The 24,010-nt window shown below is 50.8% G+C and overlaps 1 protein-coding gene across 1 annotated transcript; it reads left to right on the top strand.

Annotated features, from left to right (window-relative positions):
* Positions 1 to 1,439: 1,439 nt before the first annotated feature.
* Positions 1,440 to 21,045, top strand: PGM1 (phosphoglucomutase 1). The gene is given in 14 exon segments (XM_032117395.1): positions 1,440 to 1,736; positions 10,792 to 10,954; positions 11,238 to 11,384; positions 12,380 to 12,439; positions 12,442 to 12,504; positions 13,035 to 13,225; positions 13,596 to 13,750; positions 14,232 to 14,347; positions 17,539 to 17,565; positions 17,568 to 17,673; positions 19,175 to 19,328; positions 19,330 to 19,359; positions 19,668 to 19,802; positions 20,801 to 21,045. Coding segments are annotated over 14 exon segments (1,683 nt in total). The 5' UTR covers positions 1,440 to 1,490; the 3' UTR covers positions 20,891 to 21,045.
* Positions 21,046 to 24,010: the final 2,965 nt, after the last annotated feature.

Below are 24,010 nucleotides of genomic sequence, written 5' to 3' on the forward strand. Positions count from 1 at the left end.
ATATTTGGTGATTTTTAGCTCTGACTGAGCTCTGCCAGTGCTGCCTCAGGCAAGGTGTGGGTAACTCAGAAATTGCCAGCTCCTTGCCTAAGAAGGAGTCGGGAAATAACGAGACACTCCGTGTGGAATAGACACTACAAACTGAGCAGTGCATTATTTAGGTTTCTTTTGTTTGTAAAATCAGCCTTTGTAGATGTGGCAGGAATTCATATGCAACTCTCTCTGCCTTTTAGGAAAGGAATGGTTAAAGCTGAGAGGAGGGCTTAGCTGAGAAATCGCTGCGTGTGGAAAGAGTTGGGTTTGCTGCAGGTACAAAACATGGCCCAGCAATACACAGAGAACCTCCTTTATTTTCTGATCCTGCTGCTGCTAGGAAGGGTTTCATGATGCCGTTTTTTAAGTGGGGACTTTGTAGGCAAACTCTCCATAGCAGGTTCTACCTTTCCTGCCCTGGATGAGGTGAGATTAGAGATCTTGGTTGTATGTGCAGAGTCTTTTCCTTTTTGCTCCAAATCCAGGTATCACCAAGACAGAAAAATTCCAGCTTCTCTTTTTAACAGGGGTATGAACAGAGGTAGCAGCTTCTTTTCTTGGAGGGGAGACATTTAGGAGAAGAAATATCTGTAAGAGGTAATTTGAATTTCTGGAATGTTCCCATTCATTTGAGAACTAGAGCTGTGCCAAAGTTCAGCTTCTTCAAGGCGCTGCTAATGCTGACCTTCCCTGACCCGCTACTGGAGCACTGGGGGGCTCCTGCTTGTGTGGGGTGGTCACTTGAGGTCAGGGCCTGTCTGTAAGGCCTGTGGGGACATCCTGCTGGTGGCCATAGGGACAGGCAGGCTCTGAAGCACCAGGGGCAGCTGGTGTGGCTCAGCCTGGAGCAAAGGAGGCTCAGGGGGGACCTTGTGGCTCTGCACAAGTCCCTGACAGGAGGGGGCAGCCGGGGGGTGTCGGGCTCTGCTCGCAGGGAACAGGGACAAGAGGAGAGGGAACGGCCTCAGGCTGGGCCAGGGGAGGTTTGAATTGGATCTCAGGGAAAGTGTCCGGTCCTGGCGCAGTGGTGGAGTCCCCATGCCTGGAGAGATTTCAAAGCCGTGCGGATGTGGCACTTGGAGCCATGGGGCAGTGGTGGCCTTGGCAGTGCTGGGGAACGGTTGGACTTGGCAATCTTGAAGCTCTTTCCCAACCTAAACCTTTCCATAGTTCCGTGGCAGTGGCTCGGATGGAGCAGAGCAGCAGGACACGGAGGTGCTCGGGGCTGTGGCAGGGCAGCATGGGCAGCACAGGGCAGGGCGGGGCAGTGCCAGCAGGGCAAGGCAGAGCAGGCCAGGGCAGAGCAGGCCAGGGCAGAGCAGCACACGGCTGCTGCCGCCCGCGGCCGCTGCGGGCCCGGCCGGGAGCGCGGGCGGTGCCTTTAAGGGGCGGGGGCGGCGGCGGGGCCGGGCGGCCGCGGTCGCCCCCCGGCTCCCGGAACTCGCCCGGCGCCGGCCATGGTGCGGATCGTGACCGTGCAGACGAAGCCCTACGGCGACCAGAAGCCGGGCACCAGCGGGCTGCGCAAGCGGGTGACGGTGTTCCAGAGCAATGCCAACTACAGCGAGAACTTCATCCAGAGCACGCTGGCCACCGTGCCGCCCGCCGAGCGCCAGGACGCCACGCTCGTGGTGGGGGGCGACGGCCGCTTCTACATGAAGGACGCCATCCAGCTCATCGTCCGCATCGCCGCCGCCAACGGGGTGAGCAGCGGGCGCTCCGCGGCTCCGGGATGCCCTCCCCGGCCGCCGGCAGCGGCGGCGGAAATCGCTGGCGCTCGGCGGGTCCGCGGCGGGGAAGGAACGCGGGGAGGGACCGATGAGCTGACGGGGCTGGCGGGGGACAGCTCGCGGTGCAGGTAGGAAAAGCCCCCCGGGAGCCTCTCCCTGCCTGCGGGAGCGAGTGGCTATTGGCCAGGGCGGAGGGATGGAAGCAAACGCGACTTTGCTCTACTTCCTTCTTCTTCCTTCTGCCCATCCCTGGCTTTTCCAGCTCAACCGCAAAGCAAGGGCACAGCGTGGAGGCGGTGAGGTGTTGGGGGGGAGCAGCGCTCCCTTCCACAGCACTGGAATGCATCTCACTGCTGGGGGATTCCTCCGTGGGTTCGTCCCGCACCTGTCACTTGGTAGCCCAAGGCAATCCCAGCAGGGAATGTGATGTTGGTCGGAAGAGGTGTGCTGAAGTCGAGTTTGCAAAGGGAGGCTTTTCCTACATCTGCTCTTTTCCAAATGTCAAATATTCTCTTCCCCTGGGACACCACCACCAGTAGCGAACTTTCTTCCTCACGGACCATGAAGGAGAGAGGGGCTGAGGGTGCTTGGTGCTTAGGGTAGAACCTCAGAGTAAGCGATTTCAAATTCGGAGGTGCCCCAATGCCTGTAAATATCTTAACTTCTTCGGGAAAAAAGAAAATGATAATTTGGGATTGCTGCCTTCTTAGGGCATAAAGGAGCAAAGAACTGGTTTGGGATTTTTTAAAAGCCATGTAGAAATTGGTCTTTTGTGATGTGTGGCAGCTGTTCAACGTTGATTCCATCTGCCAGCATCCCTGGATGCTGTGTGCACCTCTGAAAGTGATGGAGAGAGCAGCCTTCCCTGATGGAAAAGCAGCAGGCATTGGTTTATTAATTTGTTCTAGGAAGGGCTTGGAGTTGGAATATGCAGCATTCCTGAGTGCACACACAACAGGATCCCTGTGGATCCCTGTGAATAGGCAGCCTGGGAAACTTGTTCCCTGGGACGAAGTGTTCATTTGTGCAGGTTTTTGGGTGTGCACCCAGGGCCTGGTGGGATGTGGCAGCATTCCAGCGCCGAGTTCTCCATCGCTGACACTTCAGCTCCATCCCAGAAGCAGAGGCCTGGGGGTAAAGCCGTACTGGGCTCTGTTGAGGTGTTTTGGGAAGCATGGAGGGCCGGGAATGTCTCGGATCCTGCCCTGGATCGTGCAGTCCCTCACGTCCATGCAGAGCTGAGCTCGCTGCCAGAGCTGCAGCAGCGGGTCCCAAGGGCTGCCCTTGCCAGCAGGAATTTGCCTTGGAGCATTTTGTCCAGGGGAATTCCAAGTGCTAGGACAGAATTGGCTCTCAAGTCAGAAAATGTTCTGAAAAGGCAGGGAAAATGGGAGGTGGGGGAGAGAAACGTGTGGAAGAAGATGTGGGTAGTAAATGTGCAGCAGGTAAAGCCTGGCTATGTAACCCGAGATCCAGGGAGTTGATCTACAGAGCAAAGCCCCTGGAAACTTGATTCCAGACATTTGCTACATTTTAGCAGTGCTGCCCTAAAGAAAGCAGTGCGAGAATTGCATTGCCAAAATCCCGAGTAGCAAAATCCTCTGGTGACTAAAGCCAGAGGGTTTCTTTAGCAAATGCAAACCAGGATTTTAATAAATTTTGATGTGTTTGCCTTGTTTTGGAGTGCTTAAGGGATGCTTGGTTTGTGGGGTTTCTCCGTAATTGCAAGTATCAGTTCCCTGGTGGTTACCACAGTGTAGTTGAGTAAAAGTCTCTGAAAATCCTCTTTCTTCGTAGTGAATATGAAGTGACTGGAAGTTCGCTGTCCTTCAAAGAGAAGGATGGGACAACTTTCATTCCTGGTAAGAAAGTGCCCTGCAGAACAGGAACAGCACATGGAAACTTGTTGCTGCAACTGTGGGTTTGTCCAAGTGCTGGGACTCTTGAACATCTCATGATTGCAGCCAGGTCTGGGGAAACCTCAGTGGCCTCATCCTGAGAAAAGCTGAATAATGCCAGGAAAAGTGCTGGAAAAGTGCATTTCTGGTGCTGGGGATTACGATGGGATTGAGGAATGCTCTAAGATCACGGGGTGTTAAGAGCTGGTTTGAATGGTGCTCTCCAGCCACAGGAGAGACCTGAGCACCACAGCTGATGATCTTTAGTTTTACAACATGAAAGGAAAGGGTGCTAAAATGAGTTTGAATTTTGTCTCCACCTGGAATGGTTTGTATGCTGCAACGAAGTCTTTCTTTTTGACTAGCAACAGCTCAGTTTGTAGTTGTGAGATTAAGGGGTGTTTATCTTATTTTTAAGTTTGCGTTTCCTGTAAGTAAGCTGAAATGGAGATTATTTGCCAGTCCCATTTGGACATCCAGTGTAGCCTACCAGCTTTGTTTTGGTCCGTGGGCCAGCTTTCCTTGGCATTATTGCCACAGGGTGAGTCTGACTCTTTAATGGCACAAATAAGATCTTGCACGGTCCTGTTGGAGCATCACTGAGCAGTAGAATCGTGGCCGGGCAATAATTTAATGTCCAAAATGACAGAAAGTGTAAATCCAGGTGTGATCATAGAACCAGCCCCAGGCTGATTCAGTGCCATTGTCACCTGCTGTTCCCCAAATTTACTGTGCCCTTGGTTCTGTGAAAAACGAGCTTCACTCTTTGTAAAATTCTAAGGAAAGTTTAACAAAAGGGACAATTAGGAGACAGCAGAGTGAAAGAGCACGCCTGATGCTCGAGGTGAGTCCTTTTTAGACCATTTTTACGGTCTGTTCTTTGTGCATATTCAAACTTTTCCCGGAGCTGTTCTGCATGGCCACTCCTTGGTCCCGCAATGTGGGATAGTGGAAGGTGTTTTTTGGGTTTCCAAGAGGATCCAGGGCCAGGGGCTCTATCTCAGCAGGCTGTGGCCAGAAATCCTGGAGCACTGAGGAAATCCAGCTGGAATCCCTCCCCTTTTCCTGGTGCAGGTGCAGGACAGCAGAGATAAAATGCAGATTTGGGTGTGCTTTGAGGAGCTGACCTTTGAACAGAAAGTTTCTCAATGCTGGTGGCTAGTGAGTACTTCCCTGGGAAAGGAAGGCTCAGCCCCTGCTGGGGGGACAAACCTGGAGATGGGGATTCATTCCCAGCCCTGCCAGACTCTGTCTCTGCCACCCAACTTTTCTCTCCAGCTGTGGGAGGAACAGAACAGTGTCTCTTAATTCCGGAATGATTCGTACGTGAGTGCACTTGAGATGGTGCCAAGTATCTTTTTGTCCCTCTTGGAATCTCTACAGCGACTTCCAAACTCAAATTCTTAATAGAAACAGAGCGTTTTGCAGTGGGGGGCAGCACTCCTTGTATGACTAATAACACACTTGCAGTCTGTTTCTTTTTCTTGGGCTCCACTTGTCCTGGCATTCCCAAATGCAGTGGCTGCCTGGACCAGAGTCATCCTCGGCAGAAAGTGCCAGGTTTTGGCAGCTGCTCAGGGGGCTTTTCCAGGGCTCTTGGCACCCTCTTATGGCCAACATGCAGGGACAGCACCGACTCTGGACCTTTCCTGAGGGCAGGAGTGAAGGGAATGGGATTCTCTCTTATAGGAGAGTCACAGATGAAGTGTAAAGTGTTTTTACTCCATTTGTTGCCCGGGATTCCGTGCTGAGTGTCTTCTTGACTGAGTACAGAAAAGGAGCAGAAAGAGATGCCTGTCACCAGCTGCTTGCTGTCAAAAATCCCTGCAGCTAAACACAGCCTCACAGAGGGGACATTGGCTTTATCTGCCCTCAGAACTGGGACAGAGACCTGGGGAGGATGGGAAGGAAAGGAGAAGAGGAGGAGAGGGCATCCTGGAGCTTGGAGAAGCCTGACCCAAGAGTGTAGCAGAGGATGGGAACAGGGAATTACTGTTCAGTCTGGCCTTTCCATGGTGGGTTAATTAAGCCAAGGTTGGAGCTGTGGCTCTGCAATGTTTTACTGAGTTCAAGCCCTCTCAGAATAGTCTTGTTTGTCTTTCTATCATTAAAATCAATAGTTAGTTCATAGTTCTTGTATGTTTCAGTGCAGGTCAGGAAAAGGGGAGCTGGGTTAGCAAATATCCCTGTCTGTGCCAGGTTGGCTGTTGGGGGAGGGAGATTCCCTCACCAGCCTCCACCTGCCATGGGGAATAAGGGACTCAGGAACACAAGATTGGGGCTGTTTGCTGTAGCAGAGAGGGCACTCAGAGCCTAATGCTAAAGGATTTTTCAGTGAGGAGTTGTCAGGAAGAGGATTATGATCTCTTCGCTTGCTGTGTCAGCTCAGCTTAAACCACAAGCGAGGGAGATGTCCAGCAGATTGTAGGGAAGCACTTCCAGCTGCAAGGCTAATTATGTACTGGCAGGGCTTACCTGGAGAAAAAGATTCCAAGAATAAGTTTTATCAACTTCCAGGAGGAAACCTGGGTGCAGTTGATCCTGCACCAGCTCTGGCCTGCTGAGTGATTGGTAATGATCAGTCACCCCAGCAACGCCTCCCACGTCATGGATTAGATGACCTTGCCCCAGTGCAAATGTGCTCAGCACCCACCTTTGGTGACATTTTGCACCTCTGGATGCTCTGACAGCCATGTGATCCCCAGCCCCTGACCAGTCCTGGTTGGCCAGTTATTGGTGATTCAGTTTGTCCCAAGTGGTGGTGCAGGTGTTGCAGGAAAGCCCTGGGAGCAGGTGAGCACCCCAAGAGTGGGGTTGGTGTATCTGTCCCTGTGCCTTTTATGCACTATTTTATATTTCATTTAATAACAGAATGTGTTTCATTTTATGTACATAAACGTTGCATTAATGATTAATTTAGTTTAATTCCTCTGTCTACTCAACATGCACTGAATCACACACTAATTCCAACACTCCCTAGGCCTTTCCCTGCCAGTAAATCCATGTGCAGTCACAGGAGCTGGTGGGTATCCTGTACCCTCCTCCTGTCACTTAATGCCATGGCATTTCCCAGGGCAGCAAGAAGGGAAAGAGCTTGCTTAGGCCTTTTCCTGCCAGGTGTAATTTTGGGAGCTGGATTTTGGGTTCTGTGCCACTAGAGGGAAACCTGGGCCTTTGCATGGGGTTAAAGACAGCTGCAGGATGCTGGAATAGTGTGGGTGGATAAAACCCAAACCAGTTGTTCCTGGCTGTGTATCCCAGGCAGTCTCACTGTTGGGGCAAAAGATGTGTTGATTCACACAGATCATCCAACTCCATTTTAATGTGCTGATGGATAAATCAGGATCTTGGGGACATGGATAGTGATGGCCTTGGCAGGGTTTATCTGGATTATCTCAGAGGACTTTTCCAACCTTTATGATTCTGTGATCTCCCTTGGAAGAAAATACAGCAGTTATTGGAGCAATGACAGAATCAGCATGGCAGGAAAGAGTCCCTGAGCGCCTTCATACCTGTCACAATTCAGCTGTGTGCACATCTCCTTTTCCTGCTTTTAATAGCAGGACAAACAGAGTCATTACCAAGCTCTTTAATTGTTCCAGTAATATCTATAAATTGTTTCCAGCAGCTCAGGCAGAGGACTTTGAGCATTGCTAAAGAGGCTTGGAGAAAAGGCTGATTTAGAATCTTGGAAAGATTTGGGTGGGAAGGGACCCTAAAACCCATCCTATTCCACCCCCTGCCATGAGCAGGGACACCTTCCACTATCCCAGGTTGCTCCAAGCTCTGTTCACCCTGACCTTGAACATTTCCAGGGATGGGGAGTCCACAATCTTCCCTTCCTTCATTGACCTTCCCCATGCTTGGGAAGATGAGGCTTCACAGAAGTTTCTTGATATCTGAGTCTCTTCTGTTTGCGTTTAGGCTTTCCCACAATGAACAGCATTATGGGATGCAGTTTTCCCAAACATTTGATAGTTTTTTGTGGTTTTAATCTGGGTGAGACTTGCTGCGGGTGTTCAGTTGAGGCTCATGAGGCCTTCCAGCCAAAGGCTGACCCGCTGTTCCTGCTGGAAGATCTCCCTGTGTTTGAGGGAGCCCGTGGGAAGTCAGGTTGTAGGGCAGGAGTCGCATGAGCAAACGGGAGGTAACGGATCTGTTCCCTTCCATTTTAAGAGTGACCTTTAACTCACCAGACTTTGCAAAATAGCTGCAGCAGGATCCTGCTGGAAGTTTTCCTCCGGAGCCCCAGCGTGCGGCCGGGCCTGGCGTTGCCCTGCAGATCTGGGAAAACGCCAGAGCGGCGCATCCGAGCGGGGCTGGGGTGCTCCCACCTCCCTGTCCGAGGGAGATCCACACGGATTGACACTGCTGGGCTCCATGGGATGGCCGGGAGCAGTGCCTGTGGCAACCAGGAGATGACAGAGAAGACAGGAATCCTTTCCCAGCCTTGCAGTGAGGGCCAGCAGCGTGGAATTGTGCGTTCTCCATGACATTGATCCCCCACCGCAAGTGCGAGGACACGGCTTTGGTTACAGAAGGTGCAAGGAGCTATTTTTGGGTGTTCAGCAGCTCCCCTGAACTCCTGTCTCATAGGTGGGCCATTGCTGTGCCAAGGCTGGGGGTTAATTTTGCCATATTTTACTTTTTAAATGCACTTGTGTGAAAAACGGACATGGAAGACGCTCCCGTGCCTCTGCTGACGGTGCCAACAGCTCCTTACAGCGACCAGAAACCGGGAACCAGCGGATTACGGAGGAAGACCTTTTACTTTGAATCCAAGCTGAACTATTTGCAGAACTTTATCCAGAGTATATTTTTTTCCATAGACCTAAGAGATCGCCAAGGAGCCTCTCTGGTGGTTGGAGGTGATGGGAGGTACCTCAATAAGTCTGCAGTGGAACTGATTGTCCAAATGGCTGCTGCCAACGGGGTTGGTAAATGTTAAACGGCTCGATTCCTGTGGGGTGTGGCTGAGAAGTGCAGAAATCCATCAGAAGTTAGGCACTGTGAGATTTAATTCCCCAAAGGCGTTTATTCAACTGCTGATAGTGATGGTTTTAATGGCAAATCAGTTGGGGAGTACAGAAATTGCTGGGTTTTCACTCTAAGTGATGCAGGAGGGCAGAGAATACACACGGAGAAAGGGAAATAAATTCTGCCTGGGGTTTGTGTGTTCTTGTTTTGTGCTTTGACATGCCCCAAGCTGTTGGCAGCTGTGGATTTTTCAGTCTTTCCACAAGAATATAAACCCCTGCTACTGTTCAGAAATGAAGTAACAGGGAGAGCCACCAAAGTGGCAAAGGAACAGAAACAGCCACGTTTTGCCTTTCTCACCAGGTGTAAGTTGTGGCTGTGGGATAAATGCTCAGGAAGCCTTTGGAAATTGATATGAGAGTTAGCAAGTGAGTGACAGCCTTTATAGGGAGCTCAGTTGTGCTGGAATTCAGTATTTTGGAAGCAGAGCAAGAGCCTTGTGTGTTTGTGGTAGATCATGGTTCACGCACTGGGCTTTTGTCTTTGTTTCCTTCTGCTTTTTAAGAAGAAAAGACTCTGCTGTCTGTTCCAGATCTCTTTGTGCAGAGTAAACTTTGTGCAAAGGGACCTGGATTTTGGGAATTTGTTTGACAAAAAACCTGACTAGAACAGTGTAATTAACAGTCAAGGGGAGAATAGGAGGAGATAATTTTATTCATTTATTTTTAAAATTGACGTATTTTCCATCTTGGGGGAAAAAATCTTCTGGCATTGCAAATTAATATCTTCCTTTGAAATCAGTTCCTTTCCCTTTCCCTTTCCCTTTCCCTTTCCCTTTCCCTTTCCCTTTCCCTTTCCCTTTCCTTTCCTTCTGTGGGGATAAGCTGCAGTTCAGGTGTGCAGGGAGGACAGGCTGGGCGAGGACAGGGGATTTGATGTGGTCATCCAGCTCTCCTGCAGCTGCTGTCTGCTTTGGCAGGGAAAATCCCTTATCTTCCCTTCGTCTGCAGCATTCCTGGGGCTGTGTGCAGGGCACTGATGCACAGGGTGGTGCAGAACGTGACCCTCAAAGGGAAACTGGGGAGCAGGAGGGGAAGTTTTGGAGAGGAGCTTCCTGGAGGTCTCGTGAATTCTCAGGGAAGCTGAAGGAGCAAGATTTGGAGGCTGGAATAAAGCACAGGACAAAGTGTGTCTGAGAACGGGGAAAAAGCAAACCTTGTGGAGGTTGGGCTGCTTCAAAGGAAATGTGAGGTGCAATAAATGTGTGATCAGTAGGTGGGTGGGCAGAGTGAGGGCTCCAGTATGAGCTGCTGTGGCCAGCTGGAGGCAGGGCCCTCACTTTGGGTTTTTAAAGTGCTTTTTCACATTTATGCTGTTATTTGCTAGAGGTGCAGCTCTGCCAGCAGCTGGGCTGGACATCTGGACCATGCAATAACTGATGGGCAGCGATGCTGGAGCTTAGCACCTGGCAGTGCCAGGGGACAGGAATCACAGCCATCCCGTGCGCTTGGCTCTGCCCCCACCACGGGCTGGGAATGCTCCTCTTGATTCCTGCTTCAGCTTGTGACTAAATGAAATCCCTCCTCTTTTCCCAGTCTGTTATGGGTCTGACCCCCTCGACTGCTGCAGAGGAGTCTGGTGTGGTTTTAAATCCTGTCACCTCATTTGGGGGGTGTGGGAAGGAGTTCTTCCAGAGAAATATTCACCTTCTGGTTTGTTGCCTGGACTCCAGCAAAGACATTCTAATGGTGGTGTATTGCTCTGGATCCAATCTCAGTGATATCCCTGGATTTATGGGAAGGAGGTGTGCTACCTGCTGCGAGGAAGAATCTGCAGCTGCTCCCAGGATGTTCAAGTTTTGTGTTCTTTTGGCTTCTCTCTGCCCCGTTGTGTGCCTTGAAAGCAAATTTTGAGGCCACAGCCAGAGGGAATGCTGGGTTTTGATGGTGTTTAATGCCTGTGGAGAGCTCAGGCCTTGAGTGCATCCATGTGCAGCATTCATGGAGGAGAATGCTACAACAGAGCGGGGTTGGATGCACCGTGGGGAGCTTTGGCAGGAGCAGGGCTGTGCTTTACCTGTTGCCAGTGTTTGGGGTTTGGGCTGGGTTTGGGATTTGGCCTCACAGTGGTTTGCTCTGCTCTCCCACTCTCAGATCGGGCGCTTGGTGATCGGGCAGAACGGGATCCTGTCTACCCCGGCTGTGTCCTGCCTCATCCGCAAGATCAAAGCCATCGGGGGCATCATCCTGACCGCCAGCCACAACCCCGGCGGGCCCAACGGGGACTTCGGCATCAAATTCAACATTGCCAATGGAGGTCAGGGCACTTTCTGCTGCAGCATTATTATTATTTATTATTATTATTATTAATTTCTTGTGTTGACCTGAGAATTGAAATTTCTGTGTTCATATCCCAGGGATCAGTGCCCTGAGCAGAGGTTTCCCCTAAATGGAGCAAGTGATGCTCTGCTCCCCTCATTCCCTGGCGTTCCTTTCCTAGGAGGGTATTCCCAGTCCAGGTCTTTGCTGTATTCCTGAAGTTCACTCCTCTTGCAGTTGGATTCTTTAATATCTTCCCCCTTGCCCATCTCATCTTGCAGGTCCTGCTCCTGAAGCCGTCACGGATAAAATTTTCCAAATCAGCAAGAAAATTGAGGAATATGCAATCTGCCCAGATCTCCAGGTGGATTTGGGCACCATTGGGAAGCAGCAATTTGACTTGGAGAACAAATTTAAGCCATTTACAGGTAAACAAATGTTCTTCCCTTGGCAAGGGTGTGGAATTGTGGAGTTTCTGTGGCCATTCTGACCTCTCCTTCTCATCTGTGGGATAATCCAAAGGAGGATGTTGCTCCTGGCATCCTGGCATTTATTTATTTGTTGATTTTGATTTATAGAATTTTCTGTCCCACAGAAGTTTCTACTTCAGTTGCAAAATCTTGATCCATTAAACTTCCCTAAAATCAAAGGCTGTTTTGCTGCAAGGCAAACGTGTACTTCAAAACAGAGAAATGCAGTTAAAGTGCATTTTCATGATTAAAAATTACAGAATTTAATCTTTCAACTGATTTTTTTTCCATGGTTTCACATATAAAAGTTGTCCCTGTGAGTGGGAAAGCTGTTACATTTCACATGTGACTTCTGTCAGTCAGCAGTGAAATATGAAAATAAATTTTAAAAAGACTTTTTAAAAATACTGCAAGTATTTTTTTACCATCTCTTGGTGACCCGTGCTTGTAATTAAAAAGAAATAAGTTAAAAGATGATAAAATTTGATATTTCTCTCGGTCCCCCATTTCTGTGTAGTGGGATTTTTATGCTGTATTTTATGTTTTTATATTCCCTGTTGGCTGCAAAGGTGTAACTTTTTGAACTATTAAGTTCACACTTCCCAATGACTCTGATGGAATTTAAAGATCTGATTTTATAGATATATTTTTTAATTTAAGTGAAGTGGGACTGAGGCCTCTCAAAGGGAATCCAGGGAGCCCTAGCTAGGAACAGGAGTTTGCCTTAAGGATTTTGTTGGTCCATTTGTGATCTGATTAGCAGAGAGAGCCTGTAATTAAATTCCAATTTAGCCCCATTATTCCTGTCCCTATGAACTGATTCTCTGGGATGTTCAAGAGCTTTGTGCTCAGCCCTGGCCCTCTGCTCTGAGGACCCTCAGCACAGCAACAGGACTTGGTTACCAACATTTCAGGCTGTGAGGGCTGATCCCTGTTTCCTTTCTCTTTTCCAGTGGAAATTGTGGACTCTGTAGAAGCCTATGCCAACATGCTGAGGAATATCTTTGACTTCAATGCCTTAAGGAGCTGCTCTCAGGGAAGAACCAGCTCAAGATCCGCATCGATGCCATGCACGGGGGTACGCAGGGCTGGGGGCTTGGGGCTCTCTGCGGGTGCCCAGGGTGTCCTTGGGGATTTGCCACCTACTTCAGACAGGAAGATTTTCTCTGGAATTTATATGCAAGTTTGGTTTCTGGTTTGTAGCATACCGGATTTTTCTTTTTGGGAGCAAACTTTTTGTGCCTTATGTTATTTTTGGTCAAGTGTTGTGTTTGGATGTTGGAATGAGCTGATTTTTAAGGTCCTTCCAAGCCAAACCATTTTAGGATTCTGTGAAATGTTTCATGGAACCCCGGAATGGTTTGGCTTGGAAGGGACCTTAAAGCTCATTTTCCACCCCCTGCAATGGACAGGGACACCTTCCACTATCCCAGGTTGCCCCAAGCCCATCCAGCCTGGCGTGGGACACTTGCAGGGATGGGGTGGATTTTGATGTGAGCTCCTAAACCATAAAGCACCTAAATTGACCCAAACTGAGCAGCCCAAGGTGGGTGGTGCTGTGGGCTGGGGTGCTGAGCCAAGTCTTTCCTCTCTGTTTTGCCGAGACAGTTGTGGGCCCTTATGTGAAGAAGATCCTGTGTGAGGAGCTGGGAGCCCCAGCAAATTCAGCTGTGAACTGCACCCCCCTGGAGGACTTTGGGGGCCACCACCCTGACCCCAACCTAACCTATGCTGCTGACCTGGTGCAGACCATGAAGACGGGAGAGTACGACTTTGGAGCTGCCTTTGATGGAGATGGGGTAAAGGAGCTGCTCAGAATTCCCCTTCTTTCCCTCTAACCAGCTCTGGGGGACTGAGGTGCACCTTTTCTCTCTCCCTCTCCTCTGTAGTCATGAGTGAAGTGAAGCACTGGCTGCAGTTTGCTACCACAGCAATAGTTGGCTACTGTGTCAATAAGTCCAAACTGTATTTAAATAACTTTAAAGCTGTGAAAATTCAGCAGAAAGGTGAAACAGTATCCAGGTGCTGCTGTGTAACTTCTTCAGAGCTCTGTGTTTATTTCAGAAAATCGCTGGGAATTGTTGGGTTTATGGGCTGGGCCTGCTCAGGGACCAGCTCCTGCCCTGATCTGAGCAGGAAGCTGAGCTGTGCCTGTGCTGTGTCCCCCAGGATCGCAACATGATTCTGGGCAAGCACGGCTTCTTCGTCAACCCCTCCGACTCCGTCGCCGTCATCGCCGCCAACATCTTCAGCATCCCGTACTTCCAGCAGACCGGCGTGCGCGGCTTTGCCCGCAGCATGCCCACCAGCGGGGCCCTCGACAGGTAGCACCCCTGTGGGCAGGGGCAGGGAGCCCTGCTGAGGGCAGGGAATGCCCCTTTCCTGGGATTTCACAGGGATCAATTCCCTGTCCTCGGTCCGGTGAGACTGCCCAGCCAGGACAGCAGTGAGGTTTAATGGATTAAACCCTGCCTGGGGATGTGGCACAGCTGGGCTGAGCTCTTGGCTCTTTGTCTTCCCTACAGATAAGCCTAAACAAATGATTCTCCCCCGCCCTTTTTTTCCTTAAATTTGATGCTTCTTGGTGAAATGCTTTGAAATCTGCAACTTAAATTGATTTGAAGACCTGAGGGTTTGTATCGTTCTTTAAATGCACATCCCACTCATTTCCCAAAGGTCACACTGGGATGAAACAGAGGGATTGTACAAAGCTGTGGCATTCCCTGCCCTCGGTGAGATGCTGATCCCATTTCCCTGGGAGCACCAAGAATTCAGCGATGTGACTTGGCTTTCTTACCTTTGCAGAGTGGCCCAGGCTACAAAGATTGCTTTGTATGAGACTCCAACGGGCTGGAAGTTCTTTGGAAACTTGATGGATGCAAACAAACTGTCTCTGTGTGGAGAGGAAAGTTTTGGGACTGGTAAGTCAGCATTCCCCATATCACCCATAATGGTGATTCCTTATTCCTTAATTTGGGATTTATCTTTCATCTGCAGTTGTTAATACTTGTAAAATAATAAGATATAAGAAAGGCTTGGAGGAATCAGTGTGGAAAAGAACACAATTTAAAGGTTTTGTGAGGCAGGAGCTCCTTCTTCTCCAGTTCTCCGGGAAGGCACGTGGAGATAGGCAGGAAGTTTGGGGGCCTCTTTAGTAGCCCGGTCACTGAGTCTGTGGGGATTAAGTGCAATGCTAAATGTATTTTTCAACTCTTGGTGGCCAGTAAAACCTTCTCAGTGTTTTCATTTCTGGAAAGAAATACGGTTTGGAGCACGGAGTTTTATTAGGGAAGGTTTCAGGTCACTATTAAATCTCTGGGCTTAATAGGGCCCTCATTTTCCTGTTCTGAAAACAAGGTATGATTTATAAAGTTTAAATTAACACTTGCCTTTGAACAGTCTAAGTGAGTTATTGGGTTACTGAGAAACAAAGTGAACATCACAAGGAATTTACTGGGGGTGTGCAGGGAAGTTAACGGGAGCAGGATTTGCTCCAGGTTGTTGTGGGGTGTTCAGGACACTCAGGATTCCCAGGAGGCCTTGGCAGTTCCTGAGCTCTCCCTGGCATTTCCCATGTGGTTTTATGTCTTGCCTGTGGAAATGGGACCTTCCCTGCAGGCAGGGCCCTGAATCAGCACCTGATACCTGCACAAAGGCTGAGTTTTATCTGGTCTGAATTCTTCCTGAGATGTTTTTCCTGTTTTCTAAGGATCTCTGGTGGCATATCCAAGGCACAGGGTCTTGAGGGAATTTCTCACTCAAACCTTGTGTGTTTTCATTCCACCACCCCAGAAAAACCTTTTAGCCTGTGTGTGGGTGCTTTAAATCCCCAAATGCCTGGACTGAAGTTTTTTGTGGAGCTGGGGTGCACAGCTCAACAGGAAAGGATTACCCCAGCTTTCCTGTGGCTGAGGAAATGGGATCACAGCTCTTGGGGAGAGCAGGTTGCTGTGGGGCTGGGCAGTCTCCAGGAGCAATATTTTTGCAGTCAGATATTACTCTGATATGTGGGACTGGGATTTGGCTGTGTGTTGGAAGGAAAGGGGAATTTCAGGAAACTGGTATCCCTGTGAAGGAATCTTGAAGTAAATGGTGAGTAAAGAAAGATTCTGGAGTTTTGCCCTGAGTGATTTCAGCATGTCCTGAGTTTATATCCTGGACCTTGGCTAATGAGAGGGACTGGTGCTTCAGGAGATAAATAAAACCACATTCCTGGAGCTGCTGATGGGAGATGATCTCAAATGAGCAGCTCCCCAAGACTGCTTCCACCTTTATATGAGCAACAAGCTCAGTTTCTCTGCATCCCCCATCAGGTAAGGGACTTCCTCCCAAACCAAAGTGATTCCAGTGGCAGCAGGGGTTGAGAGAGAGGTTTGGGGTTTTGGCCAGGCAGCAAGACATCCAAGTGGTGGGAGCTGAAGCAGTTTGGGGGAGCAGACTGAGAAAGGGCCCAGGCGTGCTGGGTTCCCCCCACAATGCAGAGGGGTTTGTCCGTCTGACAAATGCACTTAGGAAGGAAAAAGGAATGAAAAGCAGTGAGGAGGGTTGGTTGGTAGGAAGTTAATGAGAAGTTGTTTGGAGCTGGACAGAATGGGAGTGTTGAAGGGGATAGAGGTGAAGGAGCAGCCAAAAGACCCAGTAAAAATTGAAACAAACTGTGAGGCAGTGGGACTGGAGGCCAGCAGCAATTAGAGTAATGCGACATGACAGAGTTCCTGCTTGCTTCCTTGGGTATTTTATTCCAGCAATAAGTTGATACATCACATGGGACTGGTGTTTATTTAGCATTCCTCTCCATCACCTCTGCCCAGCTCTCTCTGCCATGAGGGACCGTGGGGATAATTTATGGCCACATCCACAATAGTGGGATTTGTGCAAAGCACCACGTAACCCCCTGCCCTGCCCCCAGCCCTTTCCCAGAGGATTCCCACTCTGGCAGTCCTTCAGAGGGTGACATGGCAGCTCTGGAGTGCTCCTGGGGTTTCTTTAATACCTGTTTGGAGGTATTCCAGAGAGGGAAGGAGAAAACTTTGCATCTGTGGGGCACGTGGTCCAACTGGTGTGCCAGAGGCACCGAGTGTGGGCTAGGTGTGTTCTGGACCATCTGATCCCGTTTTGTTTGGGGGCTGTGTAAGGTCCAGCACCTCTTGGGTTTCCCAAGGGGTCAGTCAGTGCCATGTGATCCCACTGTGCTTCCAGGGCAAGGCTGGGCTGGCCCTGGCTGCTTCCTGCTCTCCTTGCAGTGCCAGCTTTGGGGGAGTCTGCAACGAGAAGCAACAGGCACAAACTGAGCCCAGGAAATTCCACCTGAACATGAGGAAGAACTTCTTTACTGTGTGGGACAGATTGCCCAGAGAGCTGTGGAGTCTCCCTCACTGGAGACAGTCAAAATCCTGTGCTCTGGGATGGCCCTGCTGGAGCAGGGAGGTTGGACCAGTTGCCCCAGTGTGGTCCCTTTCAACCTGACCCATTCTGGGATTCTGTGAATGCTCCTGTAGCCAAGAGAGGGGCTTTTCCAGCCCCCCATGAGAGCAGGGTGGAGGCTCTCCTGGTCTCTGCAGGTGGATGGAGCCTCTCCTTGCCCTGCTGTTGCCAGCCCCATGGCTGGTGCTCCCTGCCCTGCTGCTCCTCTCCCTGTTTCTGGGATGATTTTGGGGTCATTGGGGTTTGGTTCCCCAGGAGGGCTGACATTTCCCCTTGGTGCTGGTCAGGAGATTGATCCCAGGGTGCATCCTTGGCAGATGGGACGTGACAGCTGCTGAGGAGTTGATGTTCTTGCCGAGCTGCTCCTTTGCATTCACCTTTTGTTTCTTGTTTGATGCCCTTTTTACTGTACATTCCCCATTCCTTCCTTGGGAACAGAGTTAAAGATGTGTGAACAATGAATGTGTGTGTTAAAAGATGCCGAGTGTTTTTATTTGGGCTGGAGCTGGAGCAGATGATATCCTGCCCTGCTTTAAACGATGCAGGCAGGGATGGAGCCTCTGGAAATGCTTCCCGTTTGTGAGCTGTGCAGCTGCCAGGGGCATGGAGGAGAGGAGACAGGTGGGGAGGACTGGGAATTGTGGTGTGAGAGGACTGGGAGTTGTGTCTGTGCTGTGGCTCCCCACAGGCTCTGACCACATCCGAGAGAAGGACGGCTGTGGGCAGTGCTGGCCTGGCTGTCCATCCTGGCTGCCCGCAAGCAGAGCGTGGAGGACATCATGAAAGATCACTGGCAGAAGTACGGCAGGAACTTCTTCACCAGGTGGGGAAAGGGCACCTGACACCTCCCATTCCCTGTTCTGTGTCAAAGCAGAGCCCTGATGGCACCGCTGTGTCAGCGTGGGGATGTTCCTGTGTCATTCCACTGCTGTTTGTCCTGTAGTAGTTCAAAACTCCCTGAGCAGTTTGCAGCATTCCTGGGTGCCATTCACCATAACCCTTTGTGGTGTCCAGCTTTGGGTTGTTACTCCAGACATAAATCTGGTACCAAAGTCTAGACATTTTATACACACAAGGTATCTTTTCTTACTTTTAATGGAGATTTTTTCCTCCAAGAGTCTTTTTTGCCATGAGATCAGTATTCTTGAGACCCCATATCGCAAGTTAATTTGTGACATCTTCAGTGACAGCAGTGTCTCATGGAATGGATGCCCAGCCCCATGGCTGTTATTTACCTGGCTGAGTTCCTGTCCAGTCCCCAAATACTCAAATTTAACCTGCAGTAGACATGGAAGATGGCAAGGGAAGGAGTGAGAACCAGCCTGCACACAAGCAGAGGTGGGAACACTGTGAAAGCATTAGGCACAGATCTTTCAGCTTGGAAGGTCTACATGAAAATTCCGTCTCAAATTGCCAAATGAAAGAACTTGCCTTTTCTTTTGTTTTTTTCTTCCTTTTTTCCCCCCCTACTCACCACAAAGCCAGCACACATCTGAGGCATGGAAACCTGGGGAAAAATGCCAAAGTCTAGGATAAAAAGGCAGCCTTTTAGCATGCGAGGTATGTGTGCAGAGCACGCTGAGTGCAGGGGTAGGCGGATCAGGCGGCAAACACAGCGGCACAAATCCCGCTGGCAGTGGGAATACAGAGTCTGGGATCCTGGTGTGGGCTCCAGCCTCTCTGCTGCCTCTCTTCCCCGGGCAGGGACATCAAAGCTGGCACTGGATGTTTTCCTGGTGCGGTCACAGCAGCAGTTTGCTGTGGGGATGCTCTGAGGGTGTTCACAGTAACCATGAGGGATCTGGTGGGGCGCTGTGGGCAGAACTACAGGAAATTCTTGGCAGTCAGTTGGATCTTGGCCCTGGCCCTCGGTCTGTGACACTCAGTGCGAGACAGCACTTTGTGCTTTCATCTCCTGGCACCAAACGCCTGTGATAGGCTGTGCTGTGTCCCAAGGATCTGTGTGGATGGAGTTGTAGTGCTGCACACAGATCCTCCTCTCATTTCGTGGAATCTCACACTGGGTTGGGTTGGGAGGGACCTTAAAGCCCATCCAGTGCCACCCCTGCCATGGGCAGGGGACACCTTCCACTGTCCCAAGTTGCTCCAAGCCCCATCCAACCTGGCCTTGGACACTTCCAGTGATGGGACAGCCACAGCGTCTCTGGCCAATGTGTTCTGGTGCTTTTATGTGCCTTTTCTGCCTGTCCTCCCCTCCAGCGTGGGAGCAGAGACACCCACAGAGCTCAAAAAGGGCATCCCCAAACCATCACATCTCATTGCATCCTCCCCTCCCTAATCCCTGTGTGTGGTGCTGGCTGCAGGTATGACTACGAGGAGGTGGATGCAGATGCTGCCAACAAAATGATGAAGGATTTGGAGACGGTGATGTTCGACTGCTCCTTCGTGGGGAAGCAGCTGTCGAGCGGGGACAAAGTCTACACGGTGGAGAAAGCCGACAACTTCGAGTACAACGAACCCCGTGGACGGCAGCGTCTCCAAGAACCAGGTGGGCACAGCCTCCCCTGGGCTGAACTGGGAGTGTTTTCTTCATGTCCTGTTTCCATGCAGAGCAGCGTGTCGGGAATGCTTGCGTCTGGCAGGCAGTCCCTGGCTCAGCTTCAGGAGTTTCAGAGCTCCAGCAAGGTCTCCAGAATGGGTTAGGATGGACATTAATCCCTCTGGGAGGGGGGAGAGGGTAACACAGGAGCCTTCTGTGGCTCCCTGAAGAGGAGGGATGGTGTGGGTCAGGCACAGCCATGCTGGGAATCGTGGACAACAGAGCTGAGAGGCCCTTCCCTCCCGTGTCCCGAGCAGGGTTTGCGGCTCATCTTCTCTGACGGCTCCCGCATCATCTTCCGGCTGAGCGGCACCGGCAGCGCCGGGGCCACCGTGCGCCTCTACATCGACAGCTACGAGAAGGATGCTCAGAAGATAAACCAAGACCCACAGGTGGGTGCTGCAGCTCGCTCCTTCCACTGCTGGCTCCCAGAGCCGAGCCCTTCTTAGCCTTGCTTTGCTCGGAGCTGTGCGGAGGTGCCAGGAATTTGGGGAGCCAGAGCTTTGGTATCTTTCATCCCAGTGTAAAGAGGTTTATTAAAATAAAGCTCAAGTGTGGAGCAAGCGTCACTGGGAATCCCTCACAGCTGCCGCTGCCACAGCACAGGAGTTTTCCTGCCTGTGTTACACCTGTGGCTGGTTTAAAACAAATAAATGGGATCACAGGTTCAGCTGTACCTGAGCTGACACTGCCCTGTTCTGTGCTGAGTTCAGCACATGTTCTACCAACACCTTTTACAAATGCTGCTGAGCTCTTGTAGGCACTGGAGGAGAAGAATCCTCTCATATTTAGGTTTAGCTTGGATATCAAGAAAGAGTTTTTCATCCAGAAGGTAGTTGGGCACTGAACAGGCTCCCCAGGGAATGGTTCACAGCCCCAAGGCTGCTGGAGCTCCAGAAGCGTTGGACAACGCTCTCAGGGACTGGGTGGGATTGTTGGGTGTTCTGTGCAGGGCCAGGAGTTGGACTTCATGATCCTTGGGGATCCTTCCAACTGAGGATATTCTCTGATTCTATATTCTCCAGCAAATGTGAGCTCTTTGTGCAAAACTTACTGTGCCATTATTGACAAAAAGACTGAAAATCCCCCATTCTGAGAGGAACAAATGGAACTTAGGATTTACCTGTCCTGTGCTGACGTGCAGTGGAGGTTGGGATACAGCACAGGGAGGGTGGCAGCATCACCACTGGAGCTTAGGATTTTCTCTGAGTGCTGTGTCCCTGTCACTGGTCCCAGAGCTCAGGCTGTGAGCCCAAAGCAGTCCTTTGGTCAGGAGAGCTGAGCTTTGGCTGTCCCAGGCTGACTTGGATGCTTAAAGAAGGCTGGATGCAACGTGGGAAGGCTGCATGTGCTGCTCTGCAGTTCTGAGCACTTTCTTTCCTCCCTGCAGGTGATGTTGGCACCTCTCATTTCCATTGCACTGAAACTTTCCCAGCTCCATGAAAGAACCGGCCGCTCCGGGCCCACCGTCATCACATAGAGCCACCCTGTGCTGGAGTGTGCACGGGGCAGGGAGTCAGCCCAGCCCCTTTCCTTGTCAAATTGTCACTAAAAGAGGAATACTGATTTTATCCCTGTATTTAAGAACACAGTTTTGCTGCTAAGGATAGTCAATAAACCCCAGCCCTCAGCACCCCTTGTCCCCTTGGCTGCTTCTCTGCGTCTCCAGTGCTGCTGGCGCGTTGGGTGTGGTGCTCCTCAGCCAACTTTCGGGGCAGCACGTGGACTCCTGGCTTTTCCTTAAACAAAAGGCTCTAGGAATAACAGAGATACTAAATTGTTCAATAATTCACAGGCTTTTTTTCTGTCTTGGAAACTTTCCTGGGAAAGAAGCACAAATACTTTATCCCGGTTTGGATGGGCTTGTTTGGTTGAATGTGGACAGTAAGAGCCTTGGAATAATCAGATTTGCAGGAATTAATGTGCAATATCTTATCCAAGGGCACAGAGAGGGTCACTTTGGAGACAGCTGTAGCTTTGTTTGAAGTTAGCTGCACCCTCCTGCCCTTTTCCTGGATGTACTCACATTAGTGGGATGAGTTTAGGCCCTGTCCCCTCTTGGTTTGCTTGCCTTTGTCACTCAAATCCTGCAATCCCTGTGTCCCATCTCACCTTCTGGCCAGGGCTGAAACTCAGGCTGGGTCCCTGGGCAGGCCTGAGGGAGCAGCTCTATTATCCAGGAACATGGAACATCCCACCCTCATCCCGAGCTGCCAGCACCACTTCCAAGGGGGACTGGATGTGCTGACAAAAGGCTTTTTATCTCCCCTGTGCACAGGTGAGGTGTGTCTGCTGCTCAGTCTGCACTGACAGTGGTGGGGGAGCTGCTCTGCTGTGGGATGGATAAAAACCTTCAAAAATGAGATTAAAAGAAGTCTAAAAGCTGAGGTAGGACCCAGGAAAAGCCTGTGCCCAAGGTTGGGAGAGCTGTTTTCCATGCCATGGTCCTGCGCCTGCCCAGTGCTTCCCTTGGCAAGATGCTTCCAGAGGTTTCCCTCACGGCTGGCTGCAGAGGACTAAACCAGGAAGCTGGGATTAGTGGGGGAAAAACAACTTGGCTGCTCTAATTTGCCTTTCAAGCATTGTGTGAACAAGTGACCCCAGAGTTTATGGTGGCCTCTTGTTAAGCAGGTCAGTCCTGGGTTCCTCCTAATGGAACTGTGAGTGCTTTTCAGTCAAACCGTGCTAAAAGCTGCTCTCTGCCCATCCTGGTGCTGGCTGGTGCTAACAGCTCTCTGGTGACACACAGCACTCCTCTCCTGGGCCTCCCGACTTCTTTCAGCACCTTCAGAATGAGAGGCAAAGCTTCCTGTGCTCTCATGGCTTTATCTCAGCTCAGTTCCTCCAGCTGCTCCCTCCCACCACACCTACAAGAGCTGCAAAGTGGAGCCCAAACTGATCCCTCTGCTGCTCGTTCCTTGTGACAACTGGTGCCTGTTCAGCTTTTGCCCGTTTGGCTCATGGGATTGGGAACCTTGAATGGCATTGGGGAAATGTTCTTACAGCTCTCTGGCAGGAAGGTACAGCCAGGAGGGGTCAGGCTCTTCTCCCAGATACAGGCAACTGGATGAGAGGAAATGGCCTCAAGTTGTGCCAAGACTGGATATTAGGGAAAATTTCTTCCCCAAAAGGGCTGTCCAGCCCTGGCACAGCTGCCCAGGGTAGCGATGATTCCCCATCCCTGGAGGCGTTTAAAAGCCACGTGGATGTGGCACTTGGGGATGTGGTTTAGTGGTGGGATCTGCAGTGCTGGGGAACAGCTGGACTCGATGGTCTGGGAGGGCTTTTCCAACCTCAATGATTGTGTGACTCTGTGGCTGCTGGCCAGAGATCCCTCTTGGGGAAGCCTGGGTGGATTTCCCCGCTGGGTCACTGAGCAGGATGCAGGTCTTGGCAGCTGCCCCAGTGCCAGCACATCCCTGACCACACTGCACATGCAGGGAAAGCAGCTGTGGTTCAGGATAGCTGGTGCAGGTCTGGGTACAGGAGACTCCCAAGGTTCTGATTTTCTCAGGAAATCCACTTTTCCCCCTGGGTTGGATCATGGTGGATCCCTTCCAGGTCAGGGGCAGGAAACAGGGGAGCACGGTCAGTCTGTTGCAGCATTTGATGATCTGCCTTTGCCAAAGCCATGGACCATGGAGGAGTTTGCAGAGAATCAGACCCTCTGCAGATGGAGATTTGCATGAAAAATGACTCCTGCTTTTCCTCTGCCTCTCTCCAGGCCAAAGCTCAGGACTCCTGTCCCGGAGGAGCCCGATGAGATCCAGATGTCTCAGCAGTCGTAGCGTTGTAACCTTTACGTAAGGCAGGATCTCATTTCTGGGCGCAGTTTGCACTGCACAGAGATGGAAACACATCCCAAAAGCTTCCTGGGAAGAGCAACCCCCAGCCCAGCCCAGAGCAGAGCTCAGCCCAGGGCCCAAACTGTGCTCAGGAATTCCTTGTCCCAGCCTGGTTGGTCACGCAGCGGTGCCATGGCCAGGAGTCGAGCTGGCAGGAACCAGTGTCCAGGGTGATCCCCAGCACACAGGGGATGGTTAAACCCCTGTGCTTGAGGCACAAAAGCTCTGAAATCTTCGTTTCCTGCAGGATTTTCCACCCTGGAGATGGACTGTCTCTCTCTAGGTGGCAGCATTGGTAAAGAGTCTCTTGGCCACCTCCAGCTGAGGCAGGATTTCACCACTCCTCACTCGTGATTTCATCAATAATCCCGGGATTCAGTCACAATTCCTGCATCTCTGAAGCGTTGGTGAGTGCACAGGCTGGTCCCCAAGGATGGGCTCCCACGCCGAAATATTGGCACAAACCACAGGTTTGAGGCTACCTAAAACAGTTCAGGCAAACACTGCACACTGCTGCCATTGGTGGAGTAGTTCCATGTGATAAATTCAAAGTCTAATCCCCAGATCCTCAGCACGCAGAGGTTTGGGCAAAATTTCCAGGTACCACTGAAAAAAGGTGTTATTTGGCATGTCCCCATCACAGCACTGACAGCTGTGCCCAGGCTCAGGTGGAGAAAGTGGCAGCAGATGAACTAAAACAATTATTACATCAAATCAAATAAAATCTCATTTGTTCCCTGAGATTTCAGACACTG

The sequence above is a fragment of the Corvus moneduloides genome, chromosome 9 (genome assembly GCF_009650955.1).
Source record: "Corvus moneduloides isolate bCorMon1 chromosome 9, bCorMon1.pri, whole genome shotgun sequence".
In the NCBI taxonomy this organism is placed as follows: Eukaryota; Metazoa; Chordata; class Aves; order Passeriformes; family Corvidae; genus Corvus; species Corvus moneduloides.